At 34.7% G+C, this 16,055-nt stretch overlaps 1 protein-coding gene across 7 annotated transcripts in view; it reads right to left on the minus strand.

The window, feature by feature from the left end:
- Positions 1 to 16,055, minus strand: part of LOC128855109 (elongation of very long chain fatty acids protein AAEL008004) — a 137,327-nt gene that overhangs the window by 15,562 nt on the left and 105,710 nt on the right. For 6 of the 7 annotated variants that reach the window (XM_054089745.1, XM_054089739.1, XM_054089740.1 and 3 more), the window contains 5 exons: positions 11,054 to 11,137; positions 7,158 to 7,214; positions 918 to 1,023; positions 558 to 694; positions 320 to 475 (listed from right to left, as the gene is read on the minus strand). In XM_054089745.1, the coding sequence (XP_053945720.1) occupies positions 320 to 475; positions 558 to 694; positions 918 to 1,023; positions 7,158 to 7,214; positions 11,054 to 11,137 (540 nt within the window). Of the gene's footprint in view, positions 1 to 319; positions 476 to 557; positions 695 to 917; positions 1,024 to 7,157; positions 7,215 to 11,053; positions 11,138 to 15,169; positions 15,251 to 16,055 lie in introns of all 7 variants that reach the window. The other variant, XM_054089744.1, reaches the window with a different exon arrangement.

A 16,055-nucleotide genomic window follows, 5' to 3' on the forward strand; every position in this document is an offset into this window, starting at 1 on the left:
CATACATATGTCTATATCTATCTCGATACCGCTAGGCTGTCAGCCGTCATGTGAACAAGGTTATAATACGGCAATGCGGCAGTGCGCTTGAGTATATAACAAAAGTAAATAAATAAATACAAACATATACAAGTATTGCGTGTGTAATTTGTTCAGTGCTACCGAGGGAAACACAAAAGCCAAATACATAGATACTAAAAGTACAAATGCAATCACATCTACAGGTCTAAAATATACATACAACTATGCATAAAGCGCATACTACATTCGTAAAGTGCTTGCAGCCGGGGGAGTAGCATGCCTTTAGGCGATCACTTACCGTGCGACGTCCCTTGTAAGCGTTCTTGTAAAATTCATTGAACAGGAAGAAGAACATCACAGCGTGCATGCCGATCCACCAAACGAACGCCTTTGGATAGTTGCAATCGATGAAGAGCAATTGGAAGGCGTGCACCATGATCAGCACAAATTGAACCTGAGTGTTCCAGAGAGTTGGAAACAAATAAACGATTAGTACTCTAATTACAAAAAATGCCAATACTCTATTGATACTTTACCATCTGCAGCGTAGTCAAGTATTTTTTCCACCACAAGTACTTCTGGTATTGTGGACCCATGGCCGAAAACATGTAATAGGTGTACATAACGATGTGCACGAACGTGTTGAGTAGGCCGAAGAAAGTGCTGTGACCACCTGTATGGAAGGAAGAAGAGTGTGTGCAAGAGAGAGAGGGAGGGAATGAAAGAAAAAAGTTTGAGAAAGAGTGCGTGTGAAATTATGCAAGCGCGATTTGGAGGTCGATTTTGACGACGCTTTTCTACGTGTTATTTTTGTTTTATTTACACACGGACATGCAAACATATAAACACATATACATATGCATATGATGTTTGTGTGTTGGCACGTATATACGCACCTGGTGTGAACTTGACACCAAACCAGACGGACATCGGCATGCAGCCATGATGTATAACATGAAGCGTTGTTACTTGGCTTGTCTTCTTGCGCAGCACAAAGAAGATCTGCAAAAATACGTGAAAAGAAAAACAAAAATTGTAAAGGAGTTTGAAACGGTTTATGGAGGAGCACAATTTATTTTCACATGTGGTAAGTCCACATGTCTTTAATGATCAATTCGTTTGCAAGCGAGTTATATACGTACAGCCATAGTCAAAAGTATTTAAATAAAGGGGAAATTCAAGCGCTTGCTTTAATATCAAATATAATGCTATTTATTGTCTCTGAAGTTGCACTAGTTATCTCGGCATAGTCTAAATATTTCAACAACAACAACATTTTTCAATACATGCTCTTTAACAACAACAAACAAAGGCTTTCTAGGAAACATTGTGCATACTTTTGTGTAAATACTTTTGACTATGGGGGTATTTTGTTTTTAATTCTCGCATTTGTTTCACGAATTGCTGCAAAAAGCATACTGTTAAAGGGGGTAACCGGTTTAGATCGATCAAAAAATTAATTTTTTTTAATGCATAAATCGTTAGTATGACTACTTTTTAAAGCGAAATTCGCATTATTCGCAATTCTATGAGCACTTAAGTGACTGCCCGTCAGTTCCACACCGTAGCGCGCGTTAGTTAGAACGACGTTTTTCTCGAAACTACTTTTTTCAACTGGTGGGCATTCTAGCTTAAAAAGTTATCGACCAATCGTTCTAAAATTTTTCGGGATTTTTTCTTTATTCAATTCTTATCTATATGAACCTAATTCTGGGATTATATTATTATTTAAAATATGGTTTTTTAAGCAAAATAGATGAAAAAATATGGTATAAAAAAAACTATTGGAGATTGAATTAGTTTTAAAGGTGACACACAGATGGCGCTATTTATCACTTTATCGCGTTGGCAATACTGAATATATATTCATGACAAAGCCTCATCCCTAGGCTTTGTTTATCAGTATCTGTCATTTCGCTAAAGTATAAACAACGCAGTGTTTTCGTGCTCCGAGTATGTCAACTTTCGTGCCGTCGAAACGCAATTTGCGGGAAGCTTTGCTTTTCTGCTTCAATTTGAAAAAAAATACAGCCCAAGCCCGTGAATTGCTGCAGGAGGCCTACCCAGACCATACTCCGTCGATTTCAACATGTGAGTACTGGTTTCGACGATTCAAAAGTGGTGATTTTCACACCGAAGACAAGGAGCGTCTTGGCCAGTCCAAAAAGTTCGAGGACGCGGAATTGGGGGAATTGGTAAACGAGGACTCGTGCCAAACCCAAGAAGAGCTTGCTGAATCATTGGGCGTTGATAAATCAACCGTTTGCAAGCGTCTAAAAGCGATGGGAATAATTCAAAAGCAAGGACATTGGGTCCCGTACGAGTTGAAGCTGCGCGACGTCGAACGGCGACTTTTTACGTGCGAATTGCTGATCGAGCGACAAAATCGGAAGGGTTTTTTGCATCGGGTGGTGACTGGCGGCGAAAAATGGATCCACTACGATAACCCAAAACGCAAAAAATCATGGGGTTTGCCCGGCCACGCATCAACGTCGACGGCCAAGCAGAATATTCACGGCAAGAAAATCATGCTCTGCATTTGGTGGGATCAGGTCGGCGTCGTATATTTTGAGCTGCTCCAACCGGGCGAAACAATCACGGGGGATCGTTACCGACTGCAATTGATGCGTTTAAGCCGGGCATTGAAAGAAAAACGGCCGGAAACTGTAAAAAGGCACGACAAGGTTATTTTGCAACATGACAACGCTCGGCCGCATGTTGCTCAACCTGTCAAAAAATACCTTGGAACGCTTGGCTGGGAAGTGTTACCCCACCCACCGTATAGTCCAGACATAGCTCCCTCCGATTATCATTTGTTCCGGCATATGAGTCTCGATTTGGCGGACCAGCGGTTCTCCTCGTACGAGGCTACCAAAATATGGGTTGAGTCATGGATAGCCAAGCAGCGGCCAGAATTTTGGAGAAACGGCATCCGGAAATTGCCCGAAAGATGGGCGAAAGTTGTAGCTAGCGATGGCCAATACTTCGAATAAAATATTTTGTACCGTTTTTTCACAATAAAGCCCCAAATCTTCGAAAAAAACCTTTAAAACTAATTCAACCTCCCATACTTTGTGTTCAAGCGCCTCAAAAGCATGCTATTTTCCATATTTTTTTACCACAATTAGGTTCATATTCTTAGGAAATATGTTGTCAATAAAAAAAAAATGCTGTTGATTTCAGAAAAAAATTGCAACTTCGGGAATTCCCACCAGCAAGACACTCGGATGGCGATCGTCCATGAACAGCACGCTCTAACGCCACTATCTCCCGCGGAAATAGCTTCAAAAAAATTTAAAAGTGTACCTAAAAATATAAATAAAATATCCTTTAAACTTAAACAATTTCTGATTCTTCCTTCTTTGTTCAAAAAATTCTCGAAAAACACCAACATTTTGGCCTACTAAACAGGTTGCCCCCCTTAATTCGATAGATATCTGATCTCAACGAAATTTGGCACTTTTGAGTTTATAGCAAAAAAATAAGATTTTTTTACAATAATATAAATTTATATACATATATTCATATATAGAGTGGGACAATCTAGATATTTATTGACCTAATCCTGCATAGAAATATAAGTAACTTGCTTATTAACATGGATGAATATTAATATTTACTTGCATTTATTCTGATCTAAAAATCGTAAAAAATCGTTACTTTTATCTTAAGGGGACCCGTTGGTCTGGAAATTTCAAAAAATCGATTTTTTGTTTTTTCAATATTTCGAAAGTATAGGATCTTAAGAATATACTGTGAAATTTTCATGCGGAAATTCCCAATATTATAGCTTTTACAGACCATTAACTAGCTATAGAGTGGCCCGCGCGCTCCTGTACCTCAAACTTTAAACTCATTTATGTCGAAACGAATTTTTTCGGTCTGGTGTTGTCAAAAAAAAAAAAAAACATATTCAACTAAATTGCCTGAAATTTTAATACAGGGTGCGCTATCCTTTATGTCGGTGTGTAAACGCTGAATAACTTTGTCATTCGCAGTTTGTGATTGCTAATAAAGGTGGCCACTTGATTGATACTGTATTCAAAAAACAGTTTTAATAAATTGTAAGTAAAACCAAATAAAAATACCTCACTTATACAAATCAGTGTTTTGTTTTCAAAGTTATTCAATGCTTTCATACCGACATAAAAGATGTCGCACCCTGTATGTTCTTCACAACATCAATGGCTGTCGGCCGTACTAGAATTATATTATTATTTCAATTATTTCGTATTTTTTTTTATTCAAAAACTAAAAAAAATCCCGATTGTGAGAGTGTCGAGTTCGAAACTGCGCCATTTTTATTCTAGTACGGGACATGTCTACATCCATCCTGATTAATATTTTTTTTGGTTTTTGTGTTTCCGTTAAATAGAAGAGCTAAAATGGACAACACCGTCCAGGTCAAATTTTTCGGGAGGGTCAACTCCAGCGCCCATTTTAAAATTATTAAAATTAAAAATTTTTTTTTTCATTTTTGTATGTAAAAGAAGTTAAATAAAAAGCCTACAAAATTTAAATATCGTTCTCCATTTTTCTTATAGCAAAAAAGATTCCTGAAAATAGCTTAAATTTTCGAGCTGTAGACTACCGGGACCCCTTAGGGACGCACAGTGTAACGCGTAAAAATGAAATGGTAAGCTTAGTATTTTTTGTTTTGAGAATCGATCATAAATGCTAGTATTCTAATTAAAAGTTGCATGAAAGATTTTTTTTAATTTCCTATTTTTACTACGAGTATAATATAAAAATTTGATTTTTGAAGTGGAATTTTAAAACATGAACATTTTACAACAAACATTTTAGAAAGCTGTAACTTTTTTGTTAATGAATCAATTTTTTAATTTATTTTTTGGTAATTAAGTCTGCCATTTTCTCTCATTCACTTATACATTTCCATTTTGAGTATCAATTCATAAGAAAATCCTTTAAATGCAAATATAGAAGAAAGGCAAATAAGAACTTTGATAGCACAAAAACAATCCTATTATAGAGCACTAAAAGAGTTTAATCTGCTCTCAAACTCTCCCCTATTGATTTCTTTTATACGAAATATCGGGCGTTTTTTTAGCTGCATGAGAACTATCGATATGGATAACTAAGGTTTGACAGCTGAGTCGGGTAATATGTATTAAAATGTCTGTTCAGTAATGTTTGGCAACTCATCATGAATCGTGTGCTAACGAGCCATCCTGATTGAACTTTGGTTTCCGAAAATTAATTACCGAAAAATCAACGACATTTTGTTCCAAGAAGACGCGCAACTCAACAATCAATTTATTGAAAATTTAATCTGGGACAAATTTTTTTCCGAAAGTGGTTCTGTTCAATGGCCCCACGTTTGTGCGATTCCGCGTCTCTGGATTACTTTTTATAGGGCTACGCTAAGTCATTGGTTTATGTCTGCAAGCCAGCAATCTTTGAAGCATTGGAAGCCGTTAATTAAGCCACCATTGACGCCATGCGGCCAGATTTATTGAGAAAAGTAGTCAAAAGTTGGACTGATCGAATGTGACCGTTTAACTTGAAGCCGCAGCGGACATGTGTATGCCTGATATCATATAAAAAAAAAATGCCATGAAATTATCTACGAGATTATAATAGTGACATTCATTCCAATAATATTTCCGTTTTATAGTATCATTTTAAATTCTCAAGCGCTTAAAAAATCACTGGTGATAAATTTAGTTTTAAATTAATAGATAAATATTTTTTAAAACGTTTCTTAGTCTATAAGTCTTAGTCTTCTTAGTCTATAATGCAATATTTTCTATGTTGTTAAATAAATAAATAAATACCAGATATGTTCTGACTGTTGTTTGAATACCAGCATGCAAATTAAGGTGGAGCGATATATGGAAATTTTTTAGAATTTCTGTTTTGTAATGGCATGGCATAGCAAAGAAATGCTGCCCTTATAAAAGATGATAAAAATCACGAAACATTATTATTTTATGATAACGTTTTTAGGTGCCACCAGCCTAATCAAATTAGGCAAAATAAATGAAATTTTACACGTTTAGGTGCACCCAGTCTAAACACATTTGGAAAAATAAATGAAATTTTACATTAAATTTAAATGTTTTTTTGGCTTTTAACTGCAGTATTTCAGTAAAATATCAATAATAATAATTTAAATAATAACTTGAGGTTCTTTTAATCTAATGTATCTGCATGGGTGTGAGACATGCAATAAAGTGGAATATAGAAGTTCGCCAAGTATTTATCAATTGCAGTCTCCATAGTCTGCCTGATTTCTTCACTAACACCGGTTTCGGGGCATAACCGAAACCGATACCCGTTCATCTTGAAATTGGAAATGGCTTGGTCCACACTGTGAAAACCATATCACATGAAGATATCACAGAAGCAGCCCAAGACTGGAATCCGCAATGCAGCCTTAGATGTGGGAGGCCATGTAACACGTGGAGCCGACTAGTGGAAGTAGAAACGTTACAAGCAAGTCGACAAATCAAATTCTAAACTTTAAATAAATTTAATTTTAACTTCAAAAACCTTTTGATTCACCTAGAAACTACTGGGAAATATATACTAATACTATATATAACTAAGAAATAATAAAACCGATACAACTTTCACCCAAAATGCAAGCTCGTCACTAAAAGTCATTCGAGGTCAGAAAATATATAATATCAACTGCCGGAAATAGTGTTCAAGTTACCTTAGAAAGCCATGAAAACTTTTTGAAATTTGTTTAAGGACTTACGACAACCAAACGCTCAAAACTGCGCTTTAGTGCCACTTGAGGAGTACCAGACCGGCACTTCAACCATTTCACCTACCTACCTACCTACCTACCTACAACAACCTACACCAATCAATACAGGGGTACGTATAAATGTATGCAAGCATGGGCGTACATAATTTTGGAAAGTGAAAATGAAAAGATTGAATTTAAATTTTTGTTTTTTTTTTTCAAAAATTAATAGTGTCGAGGGCACCCGAAACATATAACATTCTGCAGCCTTAAGTCGGGGATAAAAAAACCAATCTGTAGCAAATTTGTCAAAAGCGATTTAAAAAAATAAAAATAAATCACTCCACCCTAATGTATATATGAGTAATATGAATAGAATAAAATATTTATATACAAGCTAATTTTCTATTGCACTTACCGTATCCATGAACTCGGTGAATTTGGAAAAGTAGTACCACCAACACGCGTGTACCATCTATATTTTTTTTATTTTGTTTTTTTTTTTTGTTTTGTATATTAGAAATTGTGAATAAAAAGAAAAATATATTAATATATAATTTACGCAAAATTATTTAATATAAAAATTCAGTTACTATTTTTAACTTAAATCATAAAACTTGTAAATTCGTCAACGTAACAACAAAATGCAAACAAGATAAATTTTCATTCCAATAGAAATAAAAGATATACTACATTATTTTTTTTTTTTGTGATTTTCGTAACTGGAAATATTTATGTATATATTCTAATTTTCATTCAATTTGTTTAACTGTGTATATTCCATATAGTTTTTCATAGGAAATGTAGGGTACTGCGGCTCTCTCGAAATAATTGCTTTTTATAGGTGAGAAAAAATCCAGATACCCATTATTTTGCTATGGTAATTTTTTTTTAAAGCAGTGCAGATATTCTGGTGTTTTTGGGAATATGTACATAGTACTTGTTTTATTGTAAGTCATTAATTGATATATTTAGAAAGCCCAAAACATGTTTTTATACTAAATAGATACACAGCTACATACATATATGCTTGTATTTACAGTTGTGTGCATGCAAACACAATGCGAAAAGTAGCAATATTTGAATTGAAAGCGTTTATGGGATAAAGTTTTTGTGACTTTCAATTGATTTTATAATCTTCTTATGCTACTTACTATATTTTTATACTATTAAACTATGCAGACTTCTATATTTTTATTTACTACTATTTCTGTATTTTCGTTACTTTTTCATCAATTATCGAGATTTTCGCGCGAAACTATTATGTGAAAGCCTAGCATTCCAACTACTCAAATTTCTTTTATTTTATATATTTTTCAACTCCTTCATTAATTTGCGTTTTATTACATTTTTGTAAGAACTGCCTAGAGCACCCATTACTTGAAGTCTATATTTCAAATTTTTGTGGCAGATCAGTAGGCATAAACGTTTTTAGTCTGCGTGGGACATTGTTTTCTTGTATTAGGTTTGACGTCCAGGGATTTACGTAGATGGTTTGCAAGCCGATTGTTATATCTTATGCGGATGTTGCCGATTCCTTTATGTGCCGATAACACTCCAATATATATGTTTCCTTTAACTCCTATTGAAGCATAGTGAGTCGTACTCCCAGATCACAATTGTTATATCGTTCCAGACAAACCATGGCGCGTTGGCACAGATGTGCACAATTTTTGTGATTGGAACCTCTGTATGATGTCAAAAGTTGATTTTGAAGCTGAGCTCCAGATTTGCACACCATGGGCCCATATCGGCTTCAATATTGCTTGATATATGAGTAGCTCATTGTTCAGCGAAAACTAATATATGATTATTGGTCAAGTAGCCAATAAAGTGAAAAAGTTTTATTTCAAGTTGCTCCCATTTTGAAGCATATGTAGACAACGCCATGTCAGACGTCGATCAAAAATAATGTCTAAGTATTTAGCGTGGTCTGTTTGGGGTGTCTGACAGTTGCTAAGATGCATTGGGGCACAAGTATCCTTGCGGAGCGCAACAGTTATTTCCTTCATTGGCATTCATGCGCCATTTCTTTCAGTCAGGTGCTAAAGCTGGCAAGGTGCTGAAGTTGATTAGAAACAGTAGAAGCGTGACTATTTCTAGCCGTTAATAATATCATCTGCCTATGTAGCTCTATGTGTTATTCCTGTTGAAGGTAGGTCCGCGGGTATAGCGTATAAAATACTGGTCCCACGACACTTCCCTGCGGCACTCCTGCATTGATTTCATAGAGATTGGCAACTTCTTCATTTAGTTTAACTCGAAAATATCTGCTTTATATGTATGAATTTCCTTTAATGCATTCATATTTTATGGCTATTGCTCAGGCGCCAATGGCGTGAACACCAGGGCAAGGTGACTCAATTTTATCAAAAAGAAAAATAATTTAAGCAGTGGATTTAGTAATTTATTTCGTATGCACATACCATAAGTGCTTGCACAATATTCGAAATCTACTAAACGTCAACACAAACTGATTATAAATTTAATCGGTGGTAAAATGCGCTCGAGCCTTTAGGCTGTATGTTTATGTGCGTGCGTGCTTAACTACAGTAGGCACGTGAATCGATAAGACGACTGCTTTAGGCAAATTTCCGACTTTACTTTTCATGTCAAGTGTTTTTAAATGATTTCCGTTATTAAAATATTTATATACGAGGGTCGATCAAGAAGTATCCGCATTACCGATTAAGCTGCAGGTTCTTATAATCTCTTTTGACTTTTTGTTTTTGGTTCTACGGAATCTCCTTTCAGGTAGATATACCTCTACCATTATGTGCCATTTATTTTAGTTACTTGTTTTATTTCTTATCGAACCGGCTTAATAATCCATACAGTAGATCGCATCACCTTTTAAAGAATAAAAGCAAGTGCGCCTTACACCTCTGAGTTTGAATTATTGCACCGACACATGTCGTCCGAATGAATAGCATACAAAAGCTCCGAAACTGAGAGTATTCGATGCGGTACCAGCTGGTGGTTGCGGAGGAAGAGAAAGGCCTCTTCTACGTTGGAATGATTAGGGGATGAATGACTTGTCTTCGCTTGGTGTCTCTAAATGGCACCAGATAGCACGAGAAAGAAACGACTGAAGCGCTTTTTTGAACTCGACCAAAATTGCGTAAGCGGTTATCGCACCAATCAAAAATAAGAAGAATAAGAAAAATAGATTTTTCATTATATCTTCTGCATTTAAAGTCGCCTCTTAAAGTATGGTATATCGCTGTTTTTGTATCAGGGAGAGATTTTTTTTTCCAAACTTCATTGGTGTTAAGTACTCCGTTTCAGTGCTTGGCCACCAGATCTCAGTTCTTAAATGCCTAACGTACCACACTAATGTTTGTCCATTTGATTTTTACTAAGGAAGTATTTCGATTACTCCAGTAGAAGTATTTAAAAAAAATTCTTATCAAAACTCTTTAGAGTTTTCGTCATATCCTCCCCTTGAAATATCGATCTTTTGGTCAATCAATTTTTGTTTGTTCAGCGACCGACGAGAATCAAGTTATGCACCTTTTTCATAATTTCTCCATTAATCATGTCTGCCGACAGGCTTGGCGCTATTTATCAATCTCTGAACGACTACGATCGACCTTTTTAAATTCGAATTCAAGGGCTTTCATTGTAGCTCAGTTGCTTATTAAAAAACCTATACAAAAAGTGAATTAGAGCTAAGAAATTTTTCCGCATTACACACATAAATTCTAAATTGTGATTAAACATATTTCTAAGTAGTTTACTTTTTTCTTAAGTTATTTCAAAAGCTTTTAGAAGCGATTAAACGGCGCTTTTATCGAATCCGAATATGCCTGAATTTACATTTCTACGCTTAAAATTTCGAAATGTTGTAGTTAGGAATATTTCCATCAATTGAAGGCTCAATTTCCATACCCTTAAACGCTTTCAACATTCCATGCAAGTGCCCCAACAAAAAGTAAATGTGTAAAATAAAATTATGAAGCATAAAAATAAACCTTCTTAATTAGAACCACCCAATTAGTAATTTGTTGAATAGTAGTAACATATTTAAATAAAATAACATCTACCAAAATTAGCCCAAAAATGTTGTTAAATGCAAATTAAATCGATTTAAAACTATAAACTTTCTAGAGTAATTATAAAATAATGTTAATTATTCGGGAACTCGGGATGCTTTGGATTTATTGCACAGGTGCATAATTTTCACAAGTAATTTTTTGTTTGTTTTGTTTCTGTGCTTTCGTAATATTTGTGGGATGCAAACTAATCATAAATTTATAATAATCATAAAATTACTTCGCGAACGTTTATTGCCAAACGTTCAATAACACATACCCTTAATGTTCTAGGGTTATTACTATAATCGACTGGCTGACATCGGAAGTTATAATGCCCCGTTAGCCAACCGGAAATTGCTATCTGGAAAAGTAGAGAAAGATTTTTTGTTTTGTTGATTTCTTCTTTGTTGCATCTATTTTCAATTGTTTGGTATTTCGATTTGTACTCTTTTCGATTTGAGCTTTTCGAAATTTTGTATTTGTATGTACGCGCATATGAGTATTTCGAGAACTTGCGAAAGAGTTTTAATACTGAAAATAATTTTACCAAAAGAAATTTGAATTTTCATTTCACAAACTTCTATAAAATATTGATGGAGGAGTATAGTAACAGGAGTGTGAGGAAATACGTATGTAGTAGGAAATTTGAGGATGTTATTAGTGGGAGAGAAAGATAAGCTGTCGTATCTACCTACTCTGTAGTTGTTGAACTTAAATAGTTATTAATTATATAGATTTACATTTATGCTAAATTTATTGGAATATAAAAGATTTAAAGTAATAACATAAATTACGTATAGATCAGTAAATTATATGCATCCATGGACGTATAAGAAAATATTTACAGTGAAATCCTTTATGCATTATGAGGAGCATAGGGCTACAAGTGCAAAGCGATTGAAGGCGATAGTAGAGGCAACATTTCATAACAAATATGTTTGAAAGACTGTTAGCGTGACAACATTCAGCTGGGCGAGAATTTTTTGAAAGACCATTGGACAACTTTGACAAATGAAAGCTTGACAAATAAAACCGAAATTTAAAATTTTAATATTAAAGTTCATTCAAAAGGGAAGGAAAATAATTGGAGAATAGCGAAATCATTTGGCGATAAAGTTGAGAGTTGCAAAATAGATTGTTCCAAATTGGCTTTTAAGAGAAAGATTCTGTGGAAGATTTTTGTTCCTTTGCACGATGCTGACGGCGAGTATCGCAGGCGATGGAATAATGATCGGTATGAGCTTTACGATGACATAGGCATAGCGCAGCGAATAAAGATCTAGCGTCTACTTTGGCTGGGTCATGTCGTCCAAGTGGAAACAAACGCTCCGGCTCTGAGAGTATTCGATGCGAGAAAGACCTTCTCTACATTGGAAATATCAGGTGGAAAAGGACTTGGCTTCACTTGGTGTGCCCAACTGGTCCCGGTTAGCATAAGAAAGAAACGACTGACGCGCTTTGTTAAGCTGGGCCAAAATCGCGTAAGCAGTTCTCGCGCCAATCAAGAAGAAGAAAGCAGGAAACAAATTGCTGAAGAGAATGCGAATAAAGTGGAACTTCAACTTCAATAGTGCATAGAATTAAAAAAAATTATAGATACTTGCGAACTGAAAAAGGTACTGAAAAAGTTTTCCTTTGTAAAATACAAGCGGTAATTAAAAAAAAAACCATGCTTATGTTCCAGTAAGGATGAAGAGGCGTACTGCGTAGCTCACATCAAATAAATACTATGTTAAAACAGATCAAGAGAAAGTAGATACAAAATACAAAATAAAAATAATTTGAAGTCATGAAAAAGTGCCGAAATATTCTAAAAAATACCTTGGTAAAAGATACCCTACAATAAAGTATGCCGAAATAAGTAATATTGAAATTTACACAAAATAAATGTATTTTTTTTTTATTATACCATATATTAAATTTTATTAAATCTACAAAGCTTATTAGCATATTAAGTTTAGTGAACGAATAATAAAGAAAAGTGGTTTCTAATAGCGGTCGGTTCTCGGCAGGCAATGTCAGAGTTCCGTATGTATGTATTTCTCATAAAAAACCATCTGCCATCTACCGCTCAGAGTCGACATAAAACTGTAGGTCCCTCCAGTGGAACAACATCAAGATCTACGCCACAAATGGGAGGAGGAGCTCGGCCAAACCAATTATTTATTTTTTTTTTCATATAAACTGCTCGAGGACTTACTTTCTTCCGGGTTAAACTTTCAGAAGTTAATGATACCTTCACAGTATTTATAAGATTCAGTAGCTTCAAAAGCTACAGCTGCTGTTCATGTTGGTAGAAAACAATTTGGACTCCCTCACAATGCTTGCGGTGTTCAGCAAAATCCTCGACACCATAATGTTCTTAACAATTTCTAGAGAGTTTTTGTGGTGCATATTAAAAATTGGTAAAATGCGAGTAATCCATAGAGGATTTAAATCCCTAAGAAGTATATCGACTGAACTAAATAATATCTCTCAGAAACTGTCAACAAAATGGGCTGAGCGATGGGATGTGGCACGATGTGTCGAAGCAGGCATTTAAATGAAGTCATAGGTTCGGTTAGTCAGGTTGTTTGTCTAAGACATGACACTCGGTGGCACGAAGGCGCATGTGAAACCTGGATTTGATTTCGAATAACGAAGTTGCTTGAACCACTTAGATCTTTTTAAGAAGGTAACTAGTCCCTCCAGTGAGACATTTCGCAAATTTCCCATATCTTCAAAGAACTAACCGGAAAGATATTTGGCACGGCTTCTTTGAAGTGCAGGACATTCACGGAGGAGTTGTTGTACTGTTTTAATTTCTTCTTCATCTCAAAACTTCTGCAGAAGTCATTGTTAGGTACACGCATTCTACTGACTAGGGTGTCAATAGCGCAGTGACCCGTTATAACACCAATGAGGGCGCTGGTAGTTGATCTGTTGAATTCAAGCAGACATTTTGTCCTTTTAAGATTCAGTTTTGACCAGAGCGCTTTGGAGGCCTTGCAGTTAGTAGTTATGTAGAGAGAAGCTTCAATTGAAGTCACAATTTTTATTAAAATGGATTAAGCTAAGTTGTTAAGATTTTAATGTAACTAGACCTTAAGACGTATGTATATGTAGCCTATTGGCCAATAAGAATCATTTGTGACAAGTAGTAAATAAGTACTATTTGGTGAAGAAAAACGCCAGTGATCAATAGTGAAAAACGGCAATAAAGATTCATTCGATAGACTTTGCATTTTCGCATTTTTCAACAAACAAAAAAAAGGAATTTATTGCTTAAAAGATAGAAATTATTAAGTAGATTAAGCCTGTTCTGCAAACTTTTGGCAGATACAGTTATAAATTAATAATAAAACGTTACAATTAGGAACAATAAATACAATAGAATACAGTAAAAGGTCTACAATTTTGTTATGTTTTTATTGTTTTATTTATTTTTTATTGCGGAAATATTTATGAAAGTTAGATATGTGAAAAATGTTCTTTATAATTTCCGCAGCAAAGAAAACGGCATGAAACCATGTTACTACAATTCTACTCTGAAGCTGGAAGATAAAAGTAATAACCAACGATGATAATTACAATCATGAAAAAAAATAAAATAAAAAAATATGTACATATGAATGAAAGCAAATTGAAAAGTAAAATTATAAATTAATAATTAAAAATTAAAAATTGTAATTATAGCGGCGACCTTAGCATTTGCGGCATTTAGCATTTTCCTTGAACTTTCCTTATTTTTGTAGCATTTGTTATTAAGCTACGAGTATTGCAGATGAGCTTTACCTTCGATGCGCTAATTTTATAATATTTTTACAATGACTGAAGCGAATTCTGATGCAGCGCGAAATGCAGCTAAAAGATGATTTTGATGATGATTTTCTGCAAACTACTTTTCAAGCTTGTTCACACAGATTTATGCATTAGTGTATGTATGTATGTATGTATGTATGTATGCGTGTAAGTATGTTGGTTTGTAACTAACTACTATTGGCGCTTGATCGATGCCTGAATGTACATAAGTGAAAATGTGTTTAGATGCGTTTATGCAGCTACAAATGCGCAGATTATAAATATGTTTTTTTTTTGCAACTAACTATTAGCTAAATCGAGATTGAGCGCAGTGACATTTGAAAGGAGCGGCTTTCTTACGAAAGCCTCCTTCTCTACAGAATTTCTTTTGGGCATTTTTTGCATGAAATTAAATTTTGTACTTTAAATTTTGGACAGATAGTTTTTGCTTATAAATTTATACATTTAACGCAATCTGTTTGTTGTTATTTTTATATTTTTTTCACAATTTTTTTTTTATTTATATAAGCTGGTTGTTGTTGGGTTTCACTTCGTGTGAATTCTGTTTTCCGTTCAGTTAACTATCCATTTGAGTATTCGCTTAGAAACTTACACGCTTCGTAGTGGGATCATCGCTATAATCCACCGGCTGACATCTAAAGCTGTAATGACCCCACCAGCCGCCCATTAAACACTAGAAAATACATTTCGCACATAACAAAAAAGAGAAATATTTTGTAATTAAATAAAAAAATCGAAGCACTAAAAATTGCAAAGGTGATACAAAGCTTTCGGCTGCAGTTATTTTATAAAATATAAAATCTTTTTCAACACAAAATATTTCAAACAAAAAAAAAACAAAAACAAAAAATTAAAAATAAAATAAAAATAAAACAGGGAAGGAGGGAGGGTTAAAAAAGCGCATTTTTAGCTCAAAGGGACGCATTAATAAAATTGTAAACGTAGAAGGCGTGTTTGCGGGTGGGGGGTTAGGTTTGGATGACAGGATGGCAGGCCTTGGATTATAAGAGTAGAAGCAGGATGCGTTATGCGGGAGTTTGGAGCTAAATAAATACGAAATATGTAGTATAGGCAGTTTAATTAAAAGTGTGAAAAGTATTTAAAGGTATGTATGTATGTTTGTGTGAGTGTGATTGTGTGCGTGGTATGAAAATAGTTGCGCTTTTAAAGATATATAACTAAGAGTATATTCAGAAGTTATAGAGAAAAAAATGCATTTTCATTTCGCTTTTCGCTTAGTTGCACATATAGTATATATCCATACATATATACATATGCAGCCACGGTAAGTCCTTCGCATGTCCTTGAAATCCAACGCAAGCTCACTGACGCAAGCAATGAGTGACAGGGTGACAGACAGAGTGTTAGAGTAGAGTTCATTTTTCCGCTTCGACGCTAGTTCGTGTGAGCGATTTTTTAAATGTCTGATGGATGGTTGGATGATTGTTTTTTTTCTTTTGTTTTTTACAGTTGATCCG

The sequence above is a fragment of the Anastrepha ludens genome, chromosome 2 (genome assembly GCF_028408465.1).
Source record: "Anastrepha ludens isolate Willacy chromosome 2, idAnaLude1.1, whole genome shotgun sequence".
Classification (NCBI taxonomy): domain Eukaryota; kingdom Metazoa; phylum Arthropoda; class Insecta; order Diptera; family Tephritidae; genus Anastrepha; species Anastrepha ludens.